The sequence below is a fragment of the Fusarium coffeatum genome, assembly GCF_003316985.1.
Source record: "Fusarium coffeatum strain FIESC_28 chromosome Unknown BRIP53273_contig_33, whole genome shotgun sequence".
Lineage (NCBI taxonomy): Eukaryota > Fungi > Ascomycota > Sordariomycetes > Hypocreales > Nectriaceae > Fusarium > Fusarium coffeatum.
In genome coordinates, this window is record NW_022157830.1 from 65,745 (window position 1) to 78,707 (window position 12,963).

Consider the following 12,963-nt stretch of genomic DNA (forward strand, 5'->3'; position numbering starts at 1 on the left):
GCATGACATACAAGAAAGACACGATGGACGACGATTACGGTGCAGACGATGAGCTTCTAGCTGCCATGGCCGCCGCTGATCCAGCACCTGTCGCACGACCAACACCGGCAAAGATCCAGCAGCCAACGCCGCAACGTCTCGACAAGGCGCCCCCTTCTGCCTCAAGCGCAGGAAAAGTCGTGCAGCCAACACCTCAGGCTCTACCACAGAAGCAATCTGGTTCGACTATATTGGTGTCGCCGCGACAGAGAGGAAATCCCGTTCTTACGAGTATTCGGTCTATGCCGTGGGAGTACAGCGATATTCCGGCCGACTATGTCTTGGGTTTGGGCACATGCGCTCTGTTTTTGAGGTCCGTTTCTATGCTATATGAAGGATAAAGATCAGTACTGATATGCTGCAGTCTCAAGTATCATCGTCTTCATCCTGAGTACATCTACACGCGAATCCGTAATCTCCAAGGCAAATACAACCTGCGCATCCTCCTGACAATGGTCGACATCCCCAACCACGAAGCATCTCTCAAAGAACTCTCCAAAACTTCCTTAATCAACAACGTAACCCTGATTCTATGCTGGTCTGCCGCCGAAGCCGCGCGCTATATCGAACTCTACAAAAGTTACGAGAACGCCACCTTCGGCGCTATCAAAGGCCAGCAACCGTCCAGTTATGGTGAGAAGCTGGTTGAATTCGTTACTGTGCCGAGAAGTTTGAATAAATCGGATGCTGTTGCTGTGGTAAGCAATTTTGGAAGTTTGAGAAATGCCATAAATGCAGATGCAGAGCAGCTGGGTATGCTTAATGGATGGGGAGGTATCAAGGTTAAGAAGTGGGTTAATGCAGTTGATGAGCCTTTCCGAGTAAAGAAAGCTGCGAAAAGAGGTGCAAAGGCTTCCGAAAGGACGGCGAGACTTGATCAAGCTCTGCCTCTTTCTCGAGTGCCTCTAAGAGACATGCCGGCAGCTACAGCAGCGGTCGCATCATCTTCGCGACAACCTCCTGCAGGAGAAACGTCTTCTGAGAAACCGAACAATGAAGCGCCGAAGCAGTTCCAATTTATGGACGACACTGATGATGAAGACGATGAAGAAGCGATGCTTGCTGCTGCTATTGAAGCATCGAAGAAGACTGCCCAAACAGAAGAGGCCAGTCGTACGAGCCAGGCGGATAAAGATGAGCAGCTTAGTGGAGGTATTGCTGCTGCTCTGGCGAAATTGAGAGACAAAGACTAGAGTGTCCGCTTTACGAGGTTCTCCTTTTCACGAGTACCTCTTATACGATCACCAAATTAAGTCGAGTCTCCTGACTGACCGGGCAAGGGTACTTGGAGTCAAGCACAGAAGGCTTACAAACCTCATCCGGCAACTTGGTACTATGCTGGAGAGTATAAACTGCCAAAGTCCATTATCAAATACATCAGCGTCCATGGACGACTCAAGTCTGAGCAGTCCAGTATCTATGATACAGCTATATGACATCCTTGGCATGCAAGTAAGGGGCCAGCGGGGTTTGCAGATACAGAGCAGTGCATATTACCCTCCTATTTCGGCAATGCTGGTTGCTGTACAAGAGACCCTTGTGTCTGGACCAGTTGAGAACATGGACGGCCTTATTATACGAGCTACAACAAACTATACACTCAGGCACGCAGCGGATCACGAGCTGAAAATAGCTCATTGCACTCTAATATAATGAATCACTATAATCAAGCAGTATGAAGATTGCTGTTCTTAATCAATGTTTTATTGAATCTTCCTTTTAATTCCAAGTCTAACATATGGATTGATTCCATTTCTCGGTAATGGTAGGTTTATGCCACCGCAGCACAGCTGGAAATTGAACAGTGGTTTGCGAAACATAATTTGGAATTATAGTATATTATTCTTGATTTCATTCAGAGTTGAGAATATCTCTTTGTCATGATGGCCCGTCAGCCCATTTCTCTCAATCACAGGTTGAGTCTGGGATCCCTCACCGCATCATCCCTTTCATGTCTCTCACAACCGCTTAAGAGCCTCCATCTCGCTTAGCGTACTCCTCCTCCATAGCCTCCTCATAGAGTCGATCAGCCTCCAATTCCTCCTCGGTCTTAGGCCTTGTCACGCCAGCGCCAGTATTCGCACCAGCACCGGTAGCAACGCCAGTGGTGTTGGTTTGTTCTTGTGGGGTTTCAGAGGTTTTTGTGGTGGTTGACTCTGAGTAAGAAGGGAGACCCATTGTGTTGATTTGTGAAGATTGAAGTCGTGATTTGAAGTTGGGAATAATTAAATGTCTTTTTTTCGTAGTTGTGTTGGGCTGTTGAGTTGTTACTATGACTGATATTGGACTTCTTATACGTTTGCTGTGGCGTTGTGGCGAGTGAGTACGTCACGTGTGGCTGAAGCTGTTGAGGAAACAGCAGGAGGACAACAGCCAGTCATGAATAAGAATTCAAGTTCTAGACTCTAGAGCTCCGTAGCAAGAGAGGAGTTTGTTTTGTTTGTCAAAGTTGCCGAATTCTAGTTCTGATTGGACAACGTCTTAATGGGCTGCCGATCCAGGGTCTTGCTTCAAGCTTGTGACATCATGCTGTAAGCCAAAGCTTCCCGGTCATGGTTCAGTCAAGTCTGAGTCTTGAACAACCTTGAAGTTGTAAAAAAGTTTATACTTCTATCGATCTTTGTAACCGGACCGAAAGAGAATAATGTACAGCGGCCGTGATCTTTAACCAGAAACGAAGATATCATGTCCAACTCGAATTCAAAATGATAATAAGGGTATTTGCTTGAAACATGTCGCTTTTTACTCTTGGGTGCTTTTCTTAGGCTCAGTTGAACTCTCGAGCCTCGCCAATATCGCATACATCAAACACGCCGACTTCTGGAATACCTCTCTTACGCAAAGCCTCCTTCAACACCTTTGGTGGATCCAGCACCTCCTCCATTGTGAGCGCCCATGTACCCCAATGGATGCCCATCGCCCGTTGGCATTTTGTGTCACGGAAGATCTCAACTGCATCATGTGGATCGGCATGCACGGGTGAAAATGCTGCTCGGGGATGATAGGCGCCGATTGGTATCAGGCCCAAATCGAAAGGCCCACGCAGCTCGCCAATTTGCTTGAATTGGGGACACCTTGGGAGGTGGTCGTACTCAGCGCTGTAATGATCTGTTCCGGAAGCAAGGCTTGGAACAGACCGGTAGCCAGTGTCACCACCAAACCAAACTGACTTTCCACCAGACTTCACCCCCCAAGAACACCAGAGAGTGGTGTCACGATCGAATAAGCCTCGAGCGGAGCTATGTTGTGCTGGCAGAGCTGAGATGCGAGCGTTGATATCGCGTGTGTTGTCTCCGTCCTTGACTGTAACTGTGAGGTCGGCATCCTCCCACCAATCGAGCTCAGTAACATGGTTAATGCCTGACTTGCGGAACCACGTCTCCAAGCCCAATCCAACAAAGAACTGGGCGTCAGGGTGGTATTTTTGGACTTCGAGGATAGAGGAATGTGAAAGGTGATCATAATGGGAGTGACTGATGATAACAGCATCGACAATGGGGATGTCCTTGATGTCGCAAGGTTTGGGAGTGTATCGCTTCGGGCCCATGAAGCTAAATGGAGAGCATCGATCTTCGAACACAGGATCGAAGAGGACTCGCAGACCAGAAGGGTATTCGACATAGTAGCAGGCATGACCTAGCCATGTCGCACGGATCTTGTCGGTAGTATCGCGCTCGGTATTCCACTGGGGCTTGACTACCGGGACATTGGGAGGTGTCAAGTCGGGTTTCTTAAGGTCGCCGGTGAAGGAGGGCCTACGTCTGTCAGTTTCTTGGGCACGAAATACTCTATGCACGGTAAAGTCATCACATACCACCAAATTTTCCGGACCATAGTCCCAAAGTTGGGACTACTTGCGCATGAAGGATATGGGTTCTTGAAGCCCACGACAGACCCACGCTTGAGAAGATGATGGGGATTAGAAACGGCTTCATCTGGAAGAGCAGACCGGCCTGGAATTTTTGAGACAGCAGTGGTAGCGGCCATAGAACCACGGGGCGTGTTCTGAGAAGCCAATTCGGTGGGCTTCAAGTGTGAAGAAGCTGCGCTAACTGTGGGAGCCATGATGGAAGAAGATGCTGAGGGAGTGGACGAATATGCGCGTGCAGCAGCAGGTCCGATATTTGACGTTGATCCAAAATGATAGCTCAGTCGACGGATCGTCGGACAAGTACGCGGCATGTGGGAATGTTATATCCCAGACCGGAGACTTCGGGGTCTTGCAGAGTTGCACCAGGTAGGGGTGGGCAGAGATTAAGGCGGACAGGGAGGGAGAAGATTGATCATCTAGACGAGAAACAGGCTTCAGGAGAAAAGAGAGGAGAATAAAAAGAGAAAAGAATAAGTTGAGAGGTGGAGGAGGTTAAGACAAGTTAGTGAGTCTAGTAAAATGGAGAGAAGGTCAGTGAGTTGTTTGATTGACCTATTGTGGTGAAGCTATGACAATTGCAGTCTAGACAGGTGCATTCCTTGGGGATGGATCAACAATGGATAGAAGGATCATGGAAGCCACAGAAGAATCAATAGTGCCGAGATTAACGCAAGGGGCCTGGAAAGTAATAATCTTGAGAACAGTATCTTATTTTACTGGGGGAGTTTTATGTTGAGGAGTTATGTAGAATTACACAAGCAATACGAAATAGAACCCAAAAATCAAAATCCATGACATCGATACCCGGTGTTATGTACGGAGTAGTGTCGTACAGCATACCTCCTAGTCTAGATAGAAGCTAACATAGTTCGACAACTCGGGTAAAATGCTCTACCGCTACTAAAGGACTTTAGTTCAGGTAATATGTTTGAACTAACGTAGCGCAATTGAGTTTTGGTAGCTACTTACTGTACGCTTTGTCACTGCACAAATACAATACATCACTATCACATGGTTGTGCATATGTCCTTCATAATTCTAGACCTCGCTACGCCTTGCCCCATAGCAAAAAGACCCTTCCTCGCCCTGCGGAGTTAACAAAGCTCTTCCGCGCGCAGATTACAATCTGCCCGACCCCCGAGACGAACGGGTTCTCAAGAAAATCATTCCGGGGAATAAGCAATCCCAACGTAACAGACACGTGGTAATCCTAGTCAACGTCTCCAACACCACGTTGTTGATGGTATTAGCTGCTATTAATTTACCGAAATCACGGCCATAGCTCCCACTAGCCAAGTCTTGGTTGACGACGTCGTCAGATCACTTCACTTAGATGAGCCGCAGTCTGGAGTTGGGTGTCATCAAACCACAAGCAGCCTTACTTGACACCCCTGACTAGTTGCTTACCACCCCTGCAATAGCCATGTGGTGTCCTTGCATCCCTTCATCTTGATCAGTCCCGGACACCCGGTCAGCTTACGACATTGCCTAGTCAGTTGTAACATATGCCGATTAAATCGAATAATATGTGCTTATGCTTTTGTAACTATAACTTCTTAATCAAATCCAGCTCTCTAATAGCTTGTGGTATCCTTTCTCGAAACACCAAAAACAACCAGGTATCAAACGTTACGAACTCATCCCTTAATGCTCAACCAAAACTCGCTCTCATCAGAGGCGCACGCTCATAATTTATCCACAAGAAGAAGAAGAAGAAGAAGAAGCGTAATATAGACACGGACCAGCCAGGCGCAATCGTGTCCAACTCATCATCCCCTTCGCACAGTCCATCATCTCAGCCGAACGCCGAAAAACAAACAAGGCCGCCCGAACATTAATCGTCATCATAAGCGTCTTGAAAGATTGCTTCATACGTAGCCATCATTACATATCGATTTGCCGAGTATCTTCGGCCATCTCGTCGCTGCCGAGCTCTTTTTCGAGTTCTTCTGTTACGAAACCTTCATAGTCGTCAAGACTCTTCTGGACATGGATCTTGAACTTGATGACATCGTTGAGCATTCGGTCAATCTCCGTATGAAGCTCCTCTCGAAGAGCGTTGGCCTGAAGCACAAGCTGCTCATATCTGATGACCTGGTCAGTGGCTGTCATCCAAGGTACAAGTTGGGTTTTCACTTACTCAATTGTTGTGTTGATTTCGCGCTGTTCCAGAATCTGAACGTTCTCGGACAAACCGGCACGCATGCGGGACAGCTCCTTCTCCATCTTCTCGATGTGAGCATCAGAGGCCAGCTTTTGCGCTGTTGTTACCTCCTTTGTCTTTTCGTACTCCTCTTCAGCTGCACGAACGCGATGATTGAGAGCCTCAACCTCGCTGCGTCTATCCTCAATGGCCTCCTTGATGCCATCTAGCAGGTCGTGATCCTTCATCATCTCCTCCATCGCTGTAGCTCGTCGATCTGAGATCTCTTTACGCAGCGACAAGAAGCTGTTACGGATTTGACCTCGAAGGTCCAAGTTGAGAATGTGGCCCGCTTGGTAACCTGTAGTGGGATCGACTAGAAGACGGTCTGCTGATGATGGGCCCGATGAGCTTTTCATAATGGATGAAGTGAAGTCGGAATTATCAGCAACCATGACTTGAAGCTCGAACTCCCTGCCCTTGGCATTGGCAGCTGTTGAGGGGATCAGTGCGATCTGGTACGCCATTGTGTTGTATCGATCAACCATCTGCTCCAGCTCATCCAGTTTTCGGCTCGCCTCTGATTCTCGTTCTGACACCTTCTTCTTCACTTCCTCTAATCGTCCACCCGCGGACTCAATGCCCTTCTGCAATCGCTCTCGCTCCGCAGTCATGCGGTCAATATCCTGCATACTGATTCCTTGAGCATCGACCGCCTTTTGCAGGCTACGTCTCTCCTCGTCGGCTTCGTGAAGTTCTTCCAAGAGTTTGTCGAGCTCTTCTTGTAGCACTTGAGACCGGCTCTCGTACTTTTCGGAACGTTGCATCGCCAGCGCATTGTACTCCTCAAATTTGATCTTGTCCTCTTCCATAATCTTGAAGTGGTGATCGAGAACTGCGGGGTCCGGCGTTGACTTTTCCAGATCCTCAATTTCCTTTAACAGTCGGGCGTTCTCAGCCTCAAGCGTTTCGAGTTCCTCCGTGTACTTTGAGTTCGATCGCTGGAAAGCGGCTGCCATGGATTGAACATGGGGCGCCAAAACACGTTCAGCTTCTTCATCCCCCATATCTTCGTCCATGGCTAGCCAGTCTCGGTAACCATTGCTGAGAAAGTCGAAAATAATACGGTCTCCACTAACGTCAATGCCGGCCTCCATACAAGCTTCGTCGTACTGGCAGTTCACGTAACCATCGAGCATCTGAGCGAGCTGCATCATCCAGTGAAGTAGGCCAAGAAATGTATACCAATTCTGTCCTCCGACAGCAGCAATTTGACTCTTGGTGATGCTCCTCTCGAATGGGTATCGCATCTGCTTCAGTAAAGGAGGGACCTCCTGGTCAATATTCTTTTGGAATTTGTGGCTAGGATCGATGCGATGATAAAGCCACTGGAACATATAGTTGAAGTCTTTTTGCGTCGGCGATTTTAGAACGTTTTGTGAAAGAACGTGCTTCATCTCCATCTCAAAATTGTTTTGGACCATGTATTCCATAATCTCCTGTCCAATTCGAGCCTGGAAAGATCGGTCTTTTAGAGGTCGCGGATCGCGGGGTACGCCAGCAGGCGCAGGTGTCGTCTGGAAGAAGCTCTGGTGGTGACTAGCCGCAGGCACAGTAGACTGACGAGGTCGGTATACGCTACTTCGTCGATCGCCATCAGTTGAAGCTCGCTTGGCGGCGGCGGGTCCTGGAGTGAAGGTCGATTTCGGTGCGAACGAGGAGCGCTTCACGGAAGAAAGACCAATGTCTTGAAGATTTGTTCCAGACGATGACCGTTGAAACATGGGCTGGCTTGGGCGCGGCATGGCAAGGGAATGCCTAGATCCCGAGATGGAGCGCACATGGCTGCCTGGGTAGTTACCACCAATATTCGAACTGGATCGCTTCATAGTCGAGCCGGGCTGAGGAATGGCGGTGTTTGCACTAATACCTCCAAGGGTCTATGTCGGGAGTTAGAAAACTATCCAGTTTGAAGTATAAATAACGTTCTACCAGTGGCGCATAAAGTGGTAGAAAGTGTCGGGATGTCGCACCTCTCTGGGTCTTCGGACGCTCCAAAGGCCCGTATCTTGGGACATGTTCTGACGAAAGGAACTCTATGCGACAGCAATGATGCGAATGCGCAGTGTAAGTGATTATTGTGAGTCGTGGTATGCGCGGGCGGATTATCGTTGTTGGTGTTGATGCAAGGTGGGATGTGAAAATGGGTAAGGCGTCTAATTGAGATACGGGAGATTGGGCGTTACAAAACTGTTGCTTGGGAGGAAAGTAAACAAACCATGTACTCAATCTAATTGGCTCAAGGTTTCTAACGTGGTCGCAGGTGGAGTCGCGTTGAACTGGCAAAGTGGGACTTCAATCGATAGCGCACGTGATCGCATTTGGAGTCTCATGCAATTGACGGCAGGGGAGACGGGAACCGTTTTGTATGGTCGGCAGGTACGTACTTCGGCAGCTCAGAGCAAGCCTCGGTCCAGATCGGTCACGCTCCCGACTTTACTCCACGCCTCCACGTTCTTGAACTCCACGGTCCGGCCTCCGCAGACAAGCACATGCATTTAACATTTCCATCATCATCGGTCAAGTTTATTTAGCAGTTCCTTCTTACAACTTCTCCATTGCGACTTAACTGATGAGGTGAGAGCCGTCTGACGGCTTAACATCATCAATCATGTCTATCCGCGAGGATCTAGTCACCTCTGCTGTGAGTATCCCTTCTTCCCAGCCACGCAGGCAGCTTGTTGGAAACCGTCAATACTAACTCCTGAATAGATTCAATGTCAGTAGTACTTTCGCGATAGTGCGCCCGAATGCGCCAACTAACCCATCACAGTCCTACAAGATCCTAGCGTCGCGTCATCCTCGGTCGAAAGTCGCATATCGTTCCTTCGAAGCAAGAACTTGACCCAAGAAGAAATCGACGCCGCGCTGTCGCGAACAGGCGGCAGCGCACCCTCAGCAGCTCCTGTTGCGCCTTATCAAAGCGCTCCAGCTGGCCCTCCTTCCAATCAGCAATACTATCCCCCCTATGCACAACATGCCTGGCAGCCGCCACCACCTCCTCCCCGCCGGGACTGGAGGGATTGGTTCATTATGGCTACTGTAGTCGGAGGAGTGTCCTATGGTCTTTACGAGCTCGGAAAGGTATGGATTAGAACGCGCGACTGTATCACGACATTGGCTAACATGTGACCAGCGCTACGTATACCCTATGGTTGCACCTCCGACACCGGAGAAGTTGGAACAGGATAAGAAATCGATTGAGGACCAATTCGACCGAGCTTTCACACTAGTTGAACAGCTAGCAAAGGATACAGAGAGCTTGAAGAATGCCGAAAAGGAGCGAACTGAGAAGCTTGACGCGGCGATCGCAGACCTCGAGACAGTTATGACCGACCTCAAGGCTGCCAACCGACGACGCGAGGACGATGCGACCCGAATCAGGGACGAGGTCCAATCTCTCAAGGACGCGATTCCCAAGGCTCTCGAGAACCAGAAGTCCCTGACTGATGGTCGCCTGCGCGAGATCAATACTGAGCTTACCAGCCTCAAGACATTGGTTTCTCAGCGCATGACCACCCCCAGCGCCACAACTCCCTCTTCAACCATGAACTACATGCGAAACGCAGGTGGCAGCGCAACTACTCCTGCTGCTGCTTCCACTCCCGCTGCCTCTACCCCTGCGGCAAAGACCAGTGGGGAGAAGGCCACGGTTGAGTCTGCCACTACTACCCCTGCCGCAGAGATCCCTAAGCCAACATTCCCCTCTGCTCCTCAGCTCAACCGCTCATCTTCGCCTCTTGCCAACATGTCAGGCAAGAAGGCCATTCCCGCCTGGCAGATGGCCATGGCTAACCAGAATGATACGTCCTCGACTCAGGTCAAGGCCGATGAGACCAAGGCCGGAGCGAGCTCAAGCTCTTGAAAAAGTTCTGAAGCTTAGTTCACTTAATTGTACAGTATTTTACGCATCTATAGTTTTGGGTTAATACGGGGTTACTTGATCGGGCATTTTTGTGTTGCGAGAAGGTATTATAGCGTTACATCATATTACACATTTGTCAATTTGGAACATAAATACTGTATCTGTATCATCCGTACTATCGTGAACAAACAAACATTCGGGGTATGTAAGACATATAGTGCCTATACATACGTACTGCAATCCCGTGATGATCCACATATGTGTTTTCTGCAGCATGATATACCAGAGTCAAAGGTTGAATTAAAGGCTTGCGCTAAGGGGTTGTTTTCCTTTTTGTCCACTTTGTCTAATCGGTTTCTCGCTTGCGCTTGCGTCGCGCTTACATGCATCCCCCTGCTAAGTCTGGATGCAACATCAATAGAGGTTTCCGCAAGAATTACCATTTTGGGATGGAGTCTAGAAAACATCACCACTAACAGACTGCATGCCAACGCATTGACCGCTGCAATCTTTTTGTTTTCCGGGGTTTTCTGAAAGACCTAAAAGGAAGCTGGAATGTCTATACTAATATCTCGATATTGGGCTCCAGATATTCGTCCTGTCTAATTACCGAGGATGCCCATTTGAGTATCTGTAGCGCTAGTTAGCAGAAACTGCCATTCTCGACGTCACTGTAAGGATGGACAACCTAAAACTTCCCGGACGTTACGTTGGTTTTGGTTTGGGTTGGGTGCAGATGGCCCCATATTCTATGCCGAGGCTTGTCGAAATAGCCTGTCAACTCCTCCTCCTCCTGCTCCTCTTTCAGCTGCAGGACTGTAGATTCTACTAATTGGCTCTTCTTTTCTGCGTAACTTGTGGCTTTTGCTTGCATCTTTGTTGTCTTTGCATACATATCTCGTTGTCAATATTGGATACTCTGCTGTTCAGAAGAAACCAAGGCTTCCTCTGGGTAACCACACCACACACTTACAAAAGTGGCAAAGCAACAAGTGTCATGGATATCCTAGAAAGCACCCATACCCGAACATGAAATTTGACCGCGATTTCAAATCTTAAAACGAGAACTTGCGATTGGCCTTGGCGTGGGGAAAGGTATTGCATTCGAGTGTCCGGGGATTACCGACTCTTTGTTGACTTATAACTCGGTATTGTACGACGACTCTTCCGCTATTCTCTTTATTCTACTATCCCTTCTATTGCCAACACACCTTCCCGATTCGATTCTTTACGAGGATCTAGTTTTGTTCTCTGTATATATGGTGTTGATGCAGTGCTTTGCAAGTGTCAAAACTTTTCACTGATGCTCTAATCACTTACATCATTACTCGTTCACACTGGAACTACAACTATATATACTCCTACAACTCCTTCTACTCTCCAATAACTCTATACAACCACCAAGATGAATCTCGAAACAGTACGGACAATTGTCCCGTTACTCCCCCTTATTGTCCGCCAATCCTTCTTACACGTCCTTCACCTATCCGACTCATCAAAATACCTCGACCTTCGAAGCGCCCTTATAATCGCCTGTCTTCGCGTTATACTCACACCAAAAACTCCTCGTAGTATATCGGCCGTCCAAGCACTTACTCTTCGCGACCCAGGAATCAAGGGTCACATCTGGGTCAGCAAATATACCAGTCCACCACCTCCCGAGACAGCAATTCGTGATGCCCTCATCGCTACCCTGGAACACACCGGAGGGTCCACCTGCCGAATTCCTGTTCCCAAGTTTGCTAATGTTGAGGCCGAATGGACCGGTTATCGGAGCGGTGTGAGCCGTAACGCTCCGTTGCCTGACGTATCGGAACGGGAGAGGTATCACGGCATGATGCAAGACTGCAAGAAACCAACAACTGTGCTGTACTTGCACGGCGGCGCTTACTATCTCTGTGACCCTGCTACACATCGTCCTACGACCAAGAAGCTTGCGCAGTTGACGGGTGGTCGGTGCTACTCTGTGCGCTATCGTCTTGCACCACAGCATCCATTCCCTTCGGCGTTGCTGGATGCTTTTGTGTCTTACTTCACACTATTATATCCACCTCCAGATGCTTACCACGACCCTGTGCAACCGGAGCATATAGTTATTGCTGGTGACAGGTATGTCTCGAGTCTAATATCCACCTGGCTTTTTGTATCACAAGTACTGACTGAGAACTTATAGTGCCGGCGGCAATCTTTCACTCGCACTACTTCAACTCATCCTTGAACTCCGCAAGCACGAAACTCCGATCTTCTGGCATGGCGAACTACGCCAAGTTCCTTTACCAGCTGGACTAGCACTAAACTCTCCATGGCTCGATGTTACACAAAGCTCTCCGACCTGGGAAACATCCACAGAGACCAAGTTCGACTACCTGCCCAAGCCCGAGACCATGGATCAGCTCACGATACCTCCCTGTGAGGCGTGGCCGGCTAATCCACCAAGGCGCAACTTGTACATTGCCGATGATATTGCGGCGCACCCTATGGCCTCGCTCGTCATGGCACAGAGCTGGAAAGGGGCACCGCCTATCTACCTCTGTACAGGCTGGGAGATTCTTGCCTACGAGGATAAGTACCTTGCACGCAAACTCGAAGCCGACGGAGTGAAAGTGGTATTTGAGGAGTATGAGGGTATGCCTCATTGCTTTGCGATGATGCTACGAAATGCGCCTTCTACCCCACGATGTTACAAAGGATGGGCATCTTTTATAAGTGCAGTGGTTGAGAATCCTGATAACATCAAGTCAAGTGCTGTCTTGATCAAGTCCAAATCAGGCAAGGAGGTGCCATTGAAGTTCGATGAGTTGAGCGATGCTTCAGAAGAGGATTTCAGACAAAGGGTTTTACATAAGACAGGATTGGAAGATTCAGAAGGAGAAATTCCAATGGCGAAGCTATAGGTATCTAGCTATTGGTATGTGTACATGGGCGGCGCATAAGGGGGTGATTATACCACAACGTTACGAATGAGGCGTTAGGAGTTGTTTTGCT

The 12,963-nt window shown here is 48.7% G+C and overlaps 6 protein-coding genes across 6 annotated transcripts; 3 read left to right on the top strand and 3 right to left on the bottom strand.

Moving 5' to 3' along the window:
• Window positions 1-2: 2 nt before the first annotated feature.
• FIESC28_01182 (uncharacterized protein) lies at window positions 3-1,232 on the top strand (the record flags this gene model as incomplete). The annotated part of the gene is made up of 2 exons (XM_031155333.1): window positions 3-352; window positions 404-1,232. 2 exons carry the CDS (start codon window positions 3-5, stop codon window positions 1,230-1,232), a joined length of 1,179 nt encoding a protein of 392 aa, XP_031020500.1.
• Window positions 1,233-2,007: 775 nt separating this feature from the next.
• Window positions 2,008-2,217, bottom strand: FIESC28_01183 (uncharacterized protein; the record flags this gene model as incomplete). Its single annotated transcript, XM_031155334.1, has 1 exon — window positions 2,008-2,217. One exon carries the CDS (start codon window positions 2,215-2,217, stop codon window positions 2,008-2,010), a length of 210 nt encoding a protein of 69 aa, XP_031020501.1.
• Window positions 2,218-2,806: 589 nt separating this feature from the next.
• Window positions 2,807-4,104, bottom strand: FIESC28_01184 (uncharacterized protein; the record flags this gene model as incomplete). The annotated part of the gene is made up of 2 exons (XM_031155335.1): window positions 2,807-3,794; window positions 3,854-4,104. The coding sequence occupies 2 exons, from the start codon at window positions 4,102-4,104 to the stop codon at window positions 2,807-2,809; spliced, it is 1,239 nt and encodes a 412-aa protein (XP_031020502.1).
• Window positions 4,105-5,794: 1,690 nt separating this feature from the next.
• On the bottom strand, window positions 5,795-7,942 carry FIESC28_01185 (uncharacterized protein; the record flags this gene model as incomplete). Its single annotated transcript, XM_031155336.1, has 2 exons — window positions 5,795-5,996; window positions 6,051-7,942. The coding sequence occupies 2 exons, from the start codon at window positions 7,940-7,942 to the stop codon at window positions 5,795-5,797; spliced, it is 2,094 nt and encodes a 697-aa protein (XP_031020503.1).
• A 782-nt stretch (window positions 7,943-8,724) lies between these two features.
• On the top strand, window positions 8,725-9,978 carry FIESC28_01186 (uncharacterized protein; the record flags this gene model as incomplete). Its single annotated transcript, XM_031155337.1, has 4 exons — window positions 8,725-8,757; window positions 8,826-8,832; window positions 8,887-9,197; window positions 9,250-9,978. The coding sequence occupies 4 exons, from the start codon at window positions 8,725-8,727 to the stop codon at window positions 9,976-9,978; spliced, it is 1,080 nt and encodes a 359-aa protein (XP_031020504.1).
• Window positions 9,979-11,383: 1,405 nt separating this feature from the next.
• On the top strand, window positions 11,384-12,872 carry FIESC28_01187 (uncharacterized protein; the record flags this gene model as incomplete). Its single annotated transcript, XM_031155338.1, has 2 exons — window positions 11,384-12,087; window positions 12,152-12,872. The coding sequence occupies 2 exons, from the start codon at window positions 11,384-11,386 to the stop codon at window positions 12,870-12,872; spliced, it is 1,425 nt and encodes a 474-aa protein (XP_031020505.1).
• Between the last annotated feature and the right edge of the window lie 91 nt (window positions 12,873-12,963).